The following is a 15068-nucleotide window of genomic DNA, read 5'->3' as shown; positions in this document are numbered from 1 at the left end:
AGCCGTCTGTGCCTGGCGCTCGCTCACTCACTCACCACTCTCTTCTGGGGTTTGATGAGGGGCCTGCTTAGGCCGTTCATTTTGGTGTACAGCCCGCAGGCGTTGCACAGATAGTTGCCGGTGCCGTCCCTTCTCCACAGAGGGGTCTGAATGGAGCCGCAGTTCACACATTCCCGGCTCTCGGACAGATCTTCCAGCAGGTCTAGGAGGGGACACAGTCAAAGGAAGGCGAGTTAACAATGCAACCATCCCCCGCTGTGCTGTCAGCCGGGGGGAGCGGGCTTAGGAGCCGCAGAAATCAGCGGGCAGAGGTTGCTCGCTCTGCGGGCCGGGCTCGGGGCATTGCGCAACAGGACGGCAGCAGGAAACTTGCCCAGCCCCAGCGGGCTTTGCCCTCCGCTTCCTCCCTTTGACTCATCCTCATCAGAGCCATTTTAAAGTGAAGTCGTGCAAAGCCCTGAGATACCCCCACCCCAACCTGCTTCGTCATTTGCTCTTCGGAGCCTAGCACAGGCTCAGGTCACGGCTCTCCTGGCGCAGCAAAATGCGCCTTTGGCAGACGAACTAAAGTGACCCATTTACCATCTGTCCCCGGGGGCTTGCTCGCGATCTGAAAGCCCCAGGCCAGGCTGAACCCCCCAGTTTCCAGCCCTTAGCTCCTCCGGTCACAACAGCGCAGGGACCCTACTCTGAATCTCTCACCATTTCGGTCAGCGCTGTCCGCTGCAGCTGTTTAAAGCATCGCCTGATGATGTTTTTAATGAACAGGGGCCTTGATACAAATGTTCCTCTCATGAGAGAGCGTGACAAAAACTCTACACAGAGAGAGAGACCGAAGAACAACGTTTTAATTCCTAGTTAAAAGAATAGTGTTAAACCACAAGGTGGGATTTTTTTCCCCTACGTGATCCTTCTCACGTTGATCACAACGAGAATTTTGCCGTGGTGAAAACCGCAGGACAGGACTGCTGGGTCAGTTAAAGATCCAATCGCGTACATTTGAAACTGAAAATCACACAGTGCGATATTTACCAATTTTCGTTTAGTTTGGCAAACTTATTTGGATTTCAGAATTTTAGTAACTTTTTGTATGCCTATATTGAACAGAGTCTATTTTCAATCAGAATTGCTCGCGGTATTTATGTCAATTATTTATTTATAGTGTAGAAAGAAGCAATAAATTAAAAGGCATTTACACCGGGCAGAGATATCTTTACTCAGAATAAATATGGAGCGGGTGTTCAAAACTATTATGTTCGTTGCCAAAATATCCACCTTTGAAAGTCCACTTGGGAGTCTAAGTGTAATCATAGTAAATTAGAAGTGAAGTTATTTTTGTCAAATAATTCTCAGTCACGACTGAGCAAAAGTGTTTGATCGTTTTAGATTCTTACTGGGAAAAAAATGCTTTGCGACTTATTAAAACTTCAATACAAAAAAGTCTTTGCTAACTGGATTTTACTAAATCTGTAGTTGAGACAAAAATCTGACCTTATTGTGGGGGGGGGAGAAACTAAATCTAATTATTAATAAATATACTAAGTGGAAAAATACCTAACATTTTATCACAGGGCTCTATTAACTACTAAACAGTTAATAAAGATATACATGTTAGGCAAAGAATAAATAAATCCCAACTATAACAACCAAACATTTCCTCGTCTGGAAACCTTTCTTTTATCTGATTCATCTCTTCATATTTTAAAGATAAAGATCAATTAAATATGTGTATAAGTATGTATGTACATACATATATTGTACAGAGATCATTTAAAATGTTTTACCTCTGCATCACTTTCTTAGTTTAAGAGAGGAGGAAGCCATTGTTGCAGAAGTCACAATTGATTCTCGCCCCTTTTAATGCCCTGTTCTACCTGACTTTGTTCGTCATGAGGTTACTCGTTTATGTTTCACATATTAGCTTTGTGTTCCCTAAAGTGAAAGAGATCTTGTAAATGTCAAATAAGCGTTGATATAACTGTTTGATTATACTAAATGTACTTCGCCTAGAAAGAAATTGTATTTCCGCCTCCCTTGTCCCCCCCCCCAATTTTTTCTCCTCCCTTCATTTACAAAAATTACAAGTTAAAATGAAATCAGAACATGGCAGAGTCCAGAGACCACAGTTCAAATTACACTGTCAGCTTGTAACTCTTAACACATCACTAAGATTTATTAATCTTTGCACTAAAAGCCGCCATTGAATACTGTAATCAGTGAAATGCTTCAGGCTTCAAGGACACTGGAGTTAAACAGTTATTTTTTCCAATTGTTTACTTTAAAATGTTACCTTCATACCTATGAAAAGAAATTCTATGGAGGTAATATTTCTCTAGCCTTTAGAATAGTTTTTCCTTAATCCATGCTAGATATATTTATAACTATAATAAAAGAATATAGCTTTAATTGTTCAGTAAAAGCTTAGAAACTCTTACAAGTTATGAGAATTCTGTCATTGCATTATTTATGAGAATTCTGATTCCATTAAGTTATGAGAATTCCACAATACTCTTGCCTTACATTTAAAAAAAGAGCTTGATTGCACACACTGCATGTGTTCTGAGTGCTGATCTTTTTATTTGATAAAACGTTTATGGTTGGATCCATTTTAAATGCGGGAGTCTAACTTGCAGAAACAGAAAACTATTTTTATCATTAGTCAGAAGTGATGTGATGGAATCGGTTATGGGGTTTAAGTTTTATTTTTTAACTTTGTGCAAATCTCCCTTATTATTTTCCTCTACAACAAGACGGATTTCTTTCCTTTGAGTTCCTACCCGGGAATAAAAGTGTTCATGGAAATATTAGGAGACCTACACAAATCTATAATAGATATTGTAAATGGTGTTTGTGCTATCGGTATATAGTGATTGTATTACAGCAAGCGCCCAGAACATTAAACGTCATAATTATTATAATATATTACAGGCCCAAGTCAATGGGGATGTTTCCTGAGCTAAAGTTGCGGGAGGGAGCTCTAAGAATGCTTTACAGAGAACTCTTAATAAATGAACATGTGTACTAAAGGGATAGCATAAGAGAACCTCAATCTGTGGATCACTCTAATCCGTTGATTCGCTTCTATTTTAATGTGTTATATCAAGCATATACTAGACCTTGACATCTTCTTAAATAAACTAATTGAAGGGGAAACCATACAGAAGGCCTTTGTGCTGCGATAATATTTCTCACGCCAATACATGCAGTGTAGTTGGAGCCGTGTTGGTCCCAGGATATTAGAGAGACAAGGTGGGTGAGGTTATATCTTGTATTGGGCCAGGTCAGCTGGTGAGAGAGACACGCTTTGGAGCTTACACAGAGTTTTCATCCTTACCTAGACCTGAAGGACAACTCTATGTAAGCGGGAAAGTGTGTCTTTCTCGCCAACAGAAGTGGTCCAATAAAAGATATCACCTCACTCACAACCATTAGAAACAGATTGCATTCACACGCTACTCTGAATTTAGTCTAAACCTGAATGGGGAGAAGGGGAGAAGAAAGAGATTTTGAGGTTTGGTGACTGCCAGGACACCTGCACTTTGTGGTTCGGATACACACACACACACTTTGGTTGTTCCTGTTCTGGATCTTGCCTAGAGTCTTATTTCCTTTACAGTAAGACCTTACCCCTGTTTTGAAGGCTCTGTATCTCCAGCAGCCAATGCCCCCCTCCCCACCTTGCACATGCCCACACCTTTTCGGTCGCAAGGTCACAAATTCATCTTCGGGAAAGTTTATGGGGGAACAGTTAGAAACATTGAATTATACCCAGTGAAATTAGCGGAACTACTTTCCCGGCCGTTTTAAGGCAGGGAGTAAACATATTACACTTCATATTATATTATCACCACTTTTCCAAAGACAGGATTGTAGGGACCAGGGTGGGATATACCACCGATTTAATCGTTTTGACAGTGTGTGTAAACGAACCAAAAATCAAATCGGTGTCTTGCAGAATACATAAGGAAAGTACATCGGGTATTTGCGAAGGAGAACCAGTGATCCGGAAACAGAAATGTGTCCGCTCGCCCTTCCTTGCAGAATGATCTAACCCTTCTTCCTTAACCTCTTTCTGTTTAGGATTACCCATTCCTTCCTTCCGCTTCAAACCTATCCATGAGCCTTTTTCCCTCCGCCCTCATTTGTCTATGAGAATTTCCATTCCCATAGCCCTCTCCTTAGGCAGATGATATGGTTGCTTCCTTGCGGATTTGATCCAGGCCGGTTATCTCCGTGTTTTCCACTTTAACTTTTAAAGTCCTGACACTCAACGTTCGTGTTGCACGAGAGGAGGGTGTTCTGCTTTGCTTTGCTCTTTCGCTGCTATCTCTAAAAAAATTAATCATCTTCATTCTCTGTGTCATGTTAGTAAACACGAGAGTGGGACTTAAAATGCCTAAATCAAATATGTTGCATTGGGGGCCTAGAGAGGGATTGTTTATGGAACGATGAAAAGATTTTTAGGTGGTACCGTCTGTTGTTTAGAAGGAAAATGATACTGAATCCATGTGCATAAAATATTTACTAGCAGTACTGTGATAGGCAAAAGCAAGCGCAAAATTATATTCTGACTGAAAGAAGTTGAAGAGATTGCAATTACCAAAAATCATCGCAAAGTAACTCAATCTTCAATCCTACAGTTAATTTAATGACACGTATAATTTCTTTTGCTAAAAAGACGCTGACATCAGTAAATTCCGCCACTGGGAGCCTGACTGTGCCAGCGGTTTTAAAACAGAAATTCCCATTGATTTTAATTTAAAAATTGCTAACACTAACTGGCTTTGGATTTGCCTTTGGAAATCACAAACATCCATTGAACAAGTCTCTGTAATGTGCCTGAATCGTTTATTCCGAATAGAAGATGTAATTTACACTGCATTTTTCACTATTTCTTAATCGAATTATGTTAATACGGGGAAGCACGAATATACAATAAAGAGACATCAGGAAATGACTTACATTAACCAACTCTTTTCTTTCAAAAAAAGACCAGGCTTAAAACGCCGATTAAAATACTCCCAATTGATGCCATTTTAAAAAAAAATTCAAAAAGGCAGTAACGTTTATTTAAAAAAAAAAACCAACAAGGAGTCCCGTGGCACCTTAAGGACTAACAGATTTATTTGGGCATAAACTTTGGTGAGTAAAAAAACTCACTTCAGATGCGTTTTATTCCAAAAGATACGTTTGTATTACCGCCCCCCTGCCTGCTATTATCACCAAAGCCACACCATTCAAAAACACCAAAAGAATAGGGGGTCTCAAAATACTTCCACTGATCCCTTCCAAACCACTGTCCCTGCACACAATTCAGGAGAGAAAACTTATTCCAAAAGACACCTGAAGGTTAGCGGCCTTTTAGGATTCCTATTTACCAAACTTTATGCATCTTCATTCGAAGAATGTGTTTATGTTAATGAAACGGCTTCTACTGGCACCTTTATCCTCCCCTTAAAAAACAACAACAACAAACCCCACACCCCAGGATCTTAAAATGGTCTCCAAAAGACACCGACCTCTTCCAATACACCTCCTCAAAGGATACACAAATCGGGACTAATAATTCTACTTCGGTGCCATCTGCTTCCCTGTCACTTCCTCCCCTCTGCACAACCACAGCTCCAGCCTGGCAGCAGAAAACACAGGCTGGCCACACACCGAAAATGCCGCCCCAGCTCCCCTCCCCTTGCAGGGAACCCCCCTCCCCCGCCTCCTCTGGGGTCATTTCGTTCCTGCTGTATCCCTCCAGAGCCCGGCCGGCCCTTCACACAGACCCACGCCCGTGGCGGGGCCTGGGAGCTCTTACCTGCGCTGGGAGCCCGCACCGGGATCGGGGTGGCTCGGCTTTGCAGACAGTGCAGCATGGAGTTCTCAAAAGGTCCCGTGGGCCAGGCCGGGGTGAGCTGGGGTCCCACATAGGAGGGGTAGTGGCCGGGGTAAGATCCGTTCAGAGGCCTGCCCAGCGGGCTGTACTGGTCCCTGGCATTGAGGCTGTTGCTGTAGCCCCCCGGCTCTCGGGAGGCCCCGTTGGCCATGGGCGGGCTGGGGGAGTAAGGGAAGCGGCCCGAGGGGTGCGAGCCGCTGCCGTTGCTGTACGAGGGGCTCTCCGAGGCCGGCTGGGGCCACACCGAGTGGCTGCTGCCCGGGTGGCTGGGCTGGGCGGCCCCGCTGCCCTGGAGGTAGGGGAGGCTGGGCAGCATGGAGCCCACGCGGGTGGTGGGCACGTACACCGGGGAGCTGGCCGTGGAGTGCATGAAGCTGCCGGCAGATCCATCGTAAGGGGCCGGCGGCCCTTGGCTGGCCGAGATCGCCAGGGTCTGGTACATCTCCTCGGGCTGCTCGGCGCCGAAGGGGCTCAGCTTAGAGCCGCGGCTGGACCAGAGCAGCTTGTTGGTCTGGTCTAAATCCGTGAAGAGCAGGATGTCCTCCCAGCTGGGCAGGCTGGGCGCGTGGGGGGCGCCGAAGTGCACGTAGGGGGCGAGCAGGGACCTGCCCTCGGCGGCGGCGGGAGGAGGCGGCCGGGTCCCTTCGGGCTCGTGCTGCGGAGTCTTGGAGGAGCCGCGCTCGCCCGGGGAGCAGCAGGAGGAAGACGCCGGCGAAGGAGGAGAGGGGCCCGGCTCCCTGGCGGGGAAGGGGCAGGAGGAGTCGCCAGCGTCCGCGCCGCACCGCTTCACCACGCACCAGCCGCCGTCAGTCAGGGCCATCCAGGTCCCCGTCTAGCCTCTGGGGGGCGGGAGGGGAATAGGGAGGGGAAGGCGCGGGCGGGGGCACAAAAGAGAAGAAAAATCCAGTTAGCAAACAGCCCCCAGCGTCTCCCTCTTTGTGAGACCCGCGGGGGGGGGGTCTGGGAGCCGAGGAGACCCTCTAATCGCTCCTGTCGCCTTGCGGCGTTGTCTGGCTCCCGGGCAGAATAAGGATCAGCCAGCAAAGGTCATTAACACCCCCCGTCCCACCCCCCACCCTCCTAGCAGGGCGCGCTAGCGGCCCGAGCTCCGCTGCCCCCAGCAATAGGTAGAGTAGGCAGGGAGCAGGGCGCCAGGCTGAGCTTTCCCACCTTATCTTGGGTTGCAGATCGAAAACGAGAGGGGAAGGGGATGGGGCGAGCGCTGTTTATTGCGGGCTACCCACGCGCCCCTTCCTTATTTTCCGATGCATGAGTCATCTGAATTCCTCCCACGAGGAAAGCAATTAGCAATGGCACGGGTCAGGTTCTCTCTAGCTCTTGGGAAACAGACACGGGGCGTTGCATCAATCCGTGTCTTTCCCTCCGTTTTGTTTGTTTCAGACAAAAGGTCGCAAAAGGGACCGGGGGTGGGGGTGTGCAAAGCCCACCCAGGAGAGGCGATCTGCGAAGGGCGAGGGGCATGTACCTTTTGGAGGAAGCTGGTGCCAGCCTGCGCCACTTACTCGGAGCCTCTGGAGTAGCAAGTCCAACCCCACAATAGCACACCTTGGAAATGGCACCAATCCACAATCAACAAACGCAAACTGCGGCACGTCAGACAACCTGGGGCCCCCGGCGGAGATCACACCACGAGCGGGAGCAGCCAGTATTAAAACAGGCCACACACCCCCAGCCCAGCCCAGCCCGGTGCCAAGTCCTTGGAGGAGAGGGGTAGAAAGCGAAAGAGAGAGTTTGGAGAAGGGGGAAGTGTCAGTCGCTCAAGCAACAAAAGTGGACGCGCAAGTTTCCTTCTCTGAGCTTCCCAAACCACCTCGGGGCTCTTAAGATAACCACATGAATAGCAATCCCAACACACAAACCCCCCTGGCAGACAGGCACAAAATACGTCTCTCCCTTTGCAAGATAACTAGGCGATAAGGGGCGGGTAGATAAGGCTCCCAGGCAAAGCGAGCAGAAGTCTGTCCAGAGCAACTCCTCGGGCACCAGCAGAACCCTCAGTGAGCCCGGATCGTGTTTGAAATCAAGACAAGAGCAAGAAGAAACAAAACCAGTAAGCAAACCTCTCGTGATTGCTTCGCATTGGCTTCCTTGCTTTGGTCTCAGCAGGCGTTAATCCAGTGAGCGAGGGGAGAGGAGAGCGGCAAACTCGAGTCCAGCGGCTACTGCGAGCGGCTCATGTTATAAAAAGGAGAGAGGAGGCGCCTCTCACAGCCCTGCCGGAAAACTGCAGCCAGCAAGTCCTGATTGGATTCAGTGAGCCCTAAACAAACACTGCGCTCCGGAGGGGTGCCAGTCCCGGCGCTAGTCACAGGACAGGCGCACCGCTGCTCCCAGCTCTGGCGTGAGAGGCAGACCAGGCACAATGTGATGCGCGCTGAATGAGGGGGGAGATAGAGATCAGAAACCACTTTCCAGAGATATCAGTGTTAGGCAAATGCTTACAAAAGGGGATCAATGACTAATCCCAAAGTTGCATGCTGATAGAATGCAAGCTGGGGCACCATCGAACCCCTTTGCCCAATTATACCCCCCCAGATTATTCTGTCCAGCTAAGTATCCGTCCATCGCTCTCTTCTCTCTGAACAGAAACAGAGGTTTCGAAGAGGTAGCCCTGTTAGTCTGTATCAGCAAAAACAAAAGTCTTTGGGGCAGCTTGGAGACTAACAAATTTATTTGGACATACGCTTTTGTGGGCTAAAACCCACTTCATCGGGGGCGTGCAGTGGAACACACAGTAGGGAGGTATAAATATACAGAAAATATGGGAGTTGTCTTACCAAGTGTGTGTGGGGGGGAGTGTGTGTCAGGCTTTGTTTTCACTAAAAGCCCATTTCACCGATGAATTTCCCGTCCCATCATTTTTTCCCGCAGGTTGCGGGAAATGACTTTTAAAGAGTCAAGGGCCATGATGTTATTTTTTTCTATAGGCTGAACTTCACCTAGGTCATACCGAATCGGCCCGTGTATCTTTTTGTATGAGCCACACGTTGTTTGCCTTCATATTCAGAAATCAGGTGAATCGCCATCAAAAGGTCCCCGGGGTTTTTCTGGCAAAAATCAAAGCTATCCTCGATTTGTTGTAAGACTCAGGTAAAGTCAAAGGCAGGCTGTGAGAACGCGCTCCGTCCCCTCCAGCCATTATGGCTACGTTTTTAGTCTTTCTTTCTTATTCTTTCTCTTATCTCAGCTGTGTACAAACTGATACGGTCCTTAGCAGGAAAGTGACTGGAAATTAAAATAACTTCGATCCCCAGAGGTTATCAGCTGGATATCTGTCATCATCAGTTTGTACAGAAAGAGAGTCAGCTGTAGCAGGGGGCTAGATGAAGCATGTCTCCCTCCCTGTAGCCATCAGAAACTATTCGTTCCGACAGACGCAATTTAAAAACCTGCTGATAGAGCGTGTTTATCTCGGGGGGGGGGGGGGGTTTCCGGGCAAGGTGAGTGGGAAGCGAACAGTTTGCGTGATTGGGGATAAAATATTGGGTGTAATAGTTTGCTGGGAGCGCGCGTTCAGTGCTTTGAGTTTCACTGCGTTGCTTTATTTTGTTGTGTATTTGGAAGGAGGATTTATTGTGGAGCAAAAGAGCCTGTTTTCGGAGAAACAATTTCTCTGCTGAATTGCAGGAGATTCCTTTCCGCTCATGTTTGCCTGACTAATGTACAAGTGTCAGATTTAAATGATTAGGGGTTTCCCCCCCTAATCTGAGATGCAAGTTAATCAATTTAGTAGGCAGAGAGGTCTGGAAACCGGTCCATTTTCTTGAATGCAACTGCAGGTCTTCCAATTGACTTTATTTTAGTAACCCATAATACTTCTCAGTAATGTTTAGATTTGCTAAAGTGAGAGACCCACGCAGACTATCATAAGGTTTAATGATATGTGACAAAGGTAATTTCGTTCCGTGATGGTTATTAGCAGGAAATGTTTCTGCTAAAGTGGGTGAAACCAATCGGTTTTAGACATTACTTTTCGTTCATATTCTCCAGCAGATCCTTGATAAAGTAAACCAGAAAGTATTACATCGGTTTATGGAGAGCCATCCAGGTTGATATAATGTGACGATACTGAATTTTCACTGAGGGGAAATTTCGACGAATGCGTCACGGATCTATCCCTCACCAATTTTATAACAAGTTTCTTGTTTAAATGGGTGTTGTGCCCGCTAAATAATAGCGCTAGTCTATATCCTCACGCCACTCGTGAGGAAAGAAATAGTCGAAGGCAAGAAAATGTCTTCCTCAGCACGCAAGAGTCACTAAGGGGTTGTAATGTTGCGTGTTTCTCCATGATTTCTCTCCTACTCCGGCTGGAGAGAAGAGAGGAGGTATGGGCAGAGACACTCTAGCCTGGCAGAGATCTGGCTCAGAGGTGACCTGCAATTTACCCTCCAGACTTCAAAACTTTTTCATCACTGATTAGCTCTCTGTTTACTTTACAGCCAGGCTACAAATTTCATTTTATTTTCTCCATTAGACTCCGATAAGAAACTCCTGTGCACTGTGTCAGAGGCAACGTGGAAATTATCCCACACCTCCCCCCTCCCCTTTTTCGTTTCAGTTTTGTTCCAAAACCACTAACCGCAGGTTGGTTTAAATTGTTCATTTCTAATTGCCACTCCCCTCCCCCGCACCCCACTTCTGACGGACTTTCACCCAGCAGCGAAAATAGCAAGTTTTCTCCCGGGCTTTAAACCGTTCCTAGCTGTGTTCAGCTCTGGTTCTCTTCTGCATCTTTTACCTCCATCTGACGGAACGAATAACTGGATTGAAATGAGGCTGGGCGGGGAGCAGCCCCTGCTAATAATCTTGGGATGGCTGAGAAGGGGAAGAGTTGCAGAAATAACAGACATATAGACTAGCCATCACTGTTTAGCCAGTCCAATATATCGGCCATTAGATTGTTCCGGTTTATTTCGATTAGTCAAATCGAAAGGCTCTGTGGCCGATGAAGCCTGGATGAAGGAAAGAGTCCCTCGTTGTGTGGGTTTCTTTAACACAACACTGCAGGCGGAGGCTGGCTTCTCTCTTCTGCAGCGCTCTCTGTGGAAGCGCGTGGTTTATTTTGGCTGGATTACACCCATCTCAATTTTAATTCACTCATTAACTACAGTTAATTTAGGGAGAGGGAGAGAGATTGTTTTCTTAAATTATAATTCGCTTCAGTTTGTGGGTTGTGAAAGCTCCGGTGGAAAAGAGGATTAGTGAACAATAATACACAAGTTCAAACCCCCTGTAGTCTCTTTTGACAAAGCTGTGGGTTACACAAGAGGCTTTAAAAATAAAAGTAAAAAAAAAAAGAGCGAGAGTACTAAAATACAGCTCTGAAGAGTATAACATATATTAGTGTGTGAGAAATGTATGCCCCCTTCCTTCACTGCAGCTCCCTTTAACTTATGCAGCTATCCTTTGCAGAGCTTCACAAGCTTGTTTTCATATCCAATTGTTAACCTTTATTGCCAACTTTCGACTTATTTCTCGCAAACACTGGATTTAGTGTTATAAATGTCGGCTCTTCTGTTCAGCACAGATCATCTGTAACGCTTTAGAAATTTTCCTTGATACTAAATATCCCCAGCCACCGGAAATGTGTTCTGAACGTTCTCCCATGTAGCATTTATGGCTAAGCAGAGGGATTCCTTTGCCGTTTGTTTTATGAAATAAGCAGACATAGCCAATTTAGTGTACTGCCCATTAACACAAAGCCCATGTTTAAAGCGAGCAAGCACAGGTTCTCCCAATGTTGTTGAGTGTCGGAATGTGCATTAATTAAATCGGGCTCTAGGTGAGATACAGTAAAGGTCACTTTGGTCGCTATCAAAGGATGAAATGCATTCTTTTCCGTGCCATGTTTATGTAACTTAATGTACTTTAAAACTCGCTGGTAAATTTAGGCCAGGCTGATAAGCAGAGGAGTTATGAAAGGCTACCTGCTGTGCAGTTCCCCCACTATGTCTCTTATCCAAGCTCCTTTAAAATATGTTATCAAGGCCAGCCAATGATAGGAAGTATTTCCACTCTCAAACAACTGTGACATTACACCAGACCGATTGATTGGGGGCGACACGAAAACGCAGTGGATTTTCAGCCTATTTCGTAGACTCCTTCGAGTTCTCCTTCCCTTTAAAAATCCTTCTATTTAATACGTACAGTTAAAACCTAATCTAGTCTAAACTCTAAGCTAGGCACACACACACACTCACACACACACAACATGCCTCGAGAAGGTAAAAATCCTTAAAAAAAACAAAAACTATCGATGTTGTTCTTCCTACAGTGCAACATTTAACTCGGTTACAGTCAGTTAGACCGAATAAGCTACTAGAAACCAAGTTTTGCTCGGCTGGACTTCAGAGGAGCAGGTGCTAAGTAGGATTTGACCCTGGTCGCCTTCTCTTCTTATGATTCCTACCTCCCCTCATGAGTACCTGGAAAGACAAACGTTTCTCAGTCTATATCCCAAGGGTTGACACCTTTAGGAGTGGGAGTCCTCCCCCCGCTTTTATTTTCCAATAGGTGCCGCGAGGTGCTGCAGGGGTGCGGAGGCTGGGCGTCAGAGCTCAGGAATGGACGTAAGGGCTTTGGGGATATTTACTGCAGAGGGTGAGAAACCCGCGGGTGTGTCACCACCACCTTGAGCGAGGGGATCATGGTCTCCTGACCCTCACCCGGGCCGGGGGAGGGGAAAGCCCGTTGGATAACTAGCCACGCTTCAGGGCGAGGTTTGAAAGGAGAGAGGGGTTGGTTGCAAGCTGGGCTCCGCTCTTTCGGTGCCTGGGGCTGTTTCTGGACGTTTTGTCTCCGGCCATGAAATCCCGATCAAACGCTGACCTTAAGCGAGCTGCTCAGCGGGTTCCTATTGTGCTCGTCGGCGAGTCACACCGGACAGGAGCAGGAGGCGGTTCCCCACAGCAGCCGGTGGCCTGGCCCTGCCCGGGACTCGCCGGGGCTGTGCTTTTGGGTGATTTCCACGGAAACTTTTCAGCCCGAGCTACACAAACAATCCATCGGCTTACAGAAACCAGTCGGCTGTGTTAGGCCAGCGAGATGTTTCTCTTCATGGAAATTCCTGGCTCACTTGTCTTTCAAAGCTGGAGGTGTTTCGATGGGAAAGAGAATTGTGGAGGTGGTGGTTGTTTTTTTAATAAGATTTTTTTCAATAATAAATGTTGGGTTCTTTTTCTTTGCCTTCTGGTTTCTGAGCCTCTCCGCTGCCTGCCGGTCACTTTTCAAGCTTTTCTCCATAACCATGAGGACAAGAAACTCTTTTTTTTTTTTAAGTTGAGATGCTCATATTATCACCTGGCTCCAGGAGCTGGGACTTCAAATAAAACAGTCCATTAAAATGGTGAGAGTTGCATCTAGATGTTATTTCTAGCAGCTCTCACACAGCCACCAATCACACTGAAATCAAGGGACTTTTGCTAAATCAGGAGTGTGTTAGAAGTGCTGAATCAAGCCCAAGGAATGCAAGGCCAGCCCTTGATTGATCCAACAATAATTGCAGCACAGTCACACAGCTTTAAAAATCATTGTCTTAGTTTGGTAGTTTTCCTCCCCAGTTTTTCCTCTTCTGGGCACAACTTTTTAAAAGTTATTATGATGTTAGCATTACTATGTAAGCACTGCCCTATTTCAAAATCTCCTGTCAAAATGATTGACTATGTCAGTTTCCAAAGCAGTGGGGTTTTTTAATTTTATGACACAGAGTTTATTTTTTACACAGTCAAGATAGAAACTACAATCCAGTCTTGTTTTCTCAAATCAGTTGTATGAAATATTGGGACAGCTTTGCCTTTGTGGGGGATAAAATTGCAACAAAAGCACAAACTCTCCACATTTTGGAACATGTAAGGGACTAGTCCTTCCCCCATGGCAGTCAATACAAATAAAGGGGTTATGTTCAGTTTGCCTGCTGCTTTCAATTCCTCCAGCACTTAGAAACCACAGTCATAGGTGCCTTATGAAATGTGAGACCTGATTCTGGCATCCTTGTACTTTACTCCGCAGGCTGTCATATTGATCTCAATAAGACTGTAACAGGGTCTCCCCCAAATCTGGCATGAGACCCTGCCTCTGCCTAAGCTTCCCCTTAATGCCAGTTATTCACCAGCTCCCAACCCTGTCAAGTCTCTGCAGTGACTTAGCCCTCCGGCTAAGTCCCAAAGTCCACCACTTCCGGAGTTCAACTCAAAGTGCAATGTAAACCTAAAACCAAATCTTCCACCCAGACTCTTCCACTAGATACAGCCCTCCCTCTGAAGAGCTGCCCTTTTCACCTTGTCTTCAGCCTTTCCCCCTACTTTAATCCACCCCTTCCATACTTCCTCATGGGGTGGCAGGACAGGAGGAACACACCCACCCTCTACTATGGGCTCCCAGCCTGAGAAACCCTAAACTTCCCTGTCTTCCTGTCCCACAGCCTCTTCCTATACACTCCCAGCCTGGTCTCTTCACTGGCTCACTCTTGGCTGGCCCTTCTGCTCACGACAGAGCACTCACTTGCAGCTCTGCTTTCCCTGGCATCTCCTTCAGCATTGTCCTCCCTTTGACCATAGATTTCTCTTATATTCCAGTAGGCTTATTTTGTAAGCCTTTATTTTTATATGGTTAGCTCCCTTGAGATCCTGAATCTCTTCTATCTAAGGCACATGTTCCCAGCCCCTTGCACATTCCACTTGGGGAGCCCATACTACACTCATCACACAGCAACAAAAACATCTTTGCTCATTACAGAGCAACACTTTAGGGATGCGCATAGGCCCGGATTCAGCAAAGCACTGAAGCATGTGCAGATGAATAGATCCACTGAAGTGACGAGACACCTGTTTAAAGTTTAAGATGTGCTTAAAGTACTTTCCTGATTCAGGGCCATAATGCATAGGAAATGATGAGCCCTGATGAGCCCTAACATACAAATCTAATTTACAGGGAAGTGTGGGTAAATCTTCCCAAAGACCCTGGTGGGAGCCTCAGCCTCATGGCCACAGGCACTCCACTGCTCTGCAGAGTGATATACACCTAAATATAATCTTTCAGCCCCTTGGAGCCAGCAGGGATTAGCAAGGTTCAAGTCAAGTCCCAGCAGTACACCTCTCCCTCAATGCAACATGCTCAGCTATGGCTTCCTGATCCCTCATTCCAAAACCTTCCAAACACA

At 46.5% G+C, this 15068-nt stretch overlaps 1 protein-coding gene across 3 annotated transcripts in view; it reads right to left on the bottom strand.

The window, feature by feature from the left end:
• Positions 1-8066, bottom strand: part of GATA6 (GATA binding protein 6) — a 30460-nt gene extending 22394 nt beyond the window's left edge. The window contains exons 1-3 of one of the 3 annotated variants that reach the window (XM_039526214.1): positions 7969-8066; positions 5810-6726; positions 36-202 (exon numbers count right to left, since the gene is read on the bottom strand). In XM_039526214.1, coding sequence (XP_039382148.1) covers positions 36-202; positions 5810-6707 — 1065 coding nt within the window. In that variant the 5' untranslated portion in view covers positions 6708-6726; positions 7969-8066. Of the gene's footprint in view, positions 1-35; positions 203-5809; positions 6727-7057; positions 7103-7373; positions 7508-7968 lie in introns of those variants that run through there. The other 2 variants (XM_039526215.1, XM_039526216.1) reach the window with 2 other exon arrangements.
• Positions 8067-15068: the final 7002 nt, after the last annotated feature.

This window comes from Mauremys reevesii, linkage group 2 (assembly GCF_016161935.1).
Source record: "Mauremys reevesii isolate NIE-2019 linkage group 2, ASM1616193v1, whole genome shotgun sequence".
Taxonomy (NCBI): Eukaryota; Metazoa; Chordata; order Testudines; family Geoemydidae; genus Mauremys; species Mauremys reevesii.
This window is presented reverse-complemented; position numbering and strand designations above follow the sequence as displayed.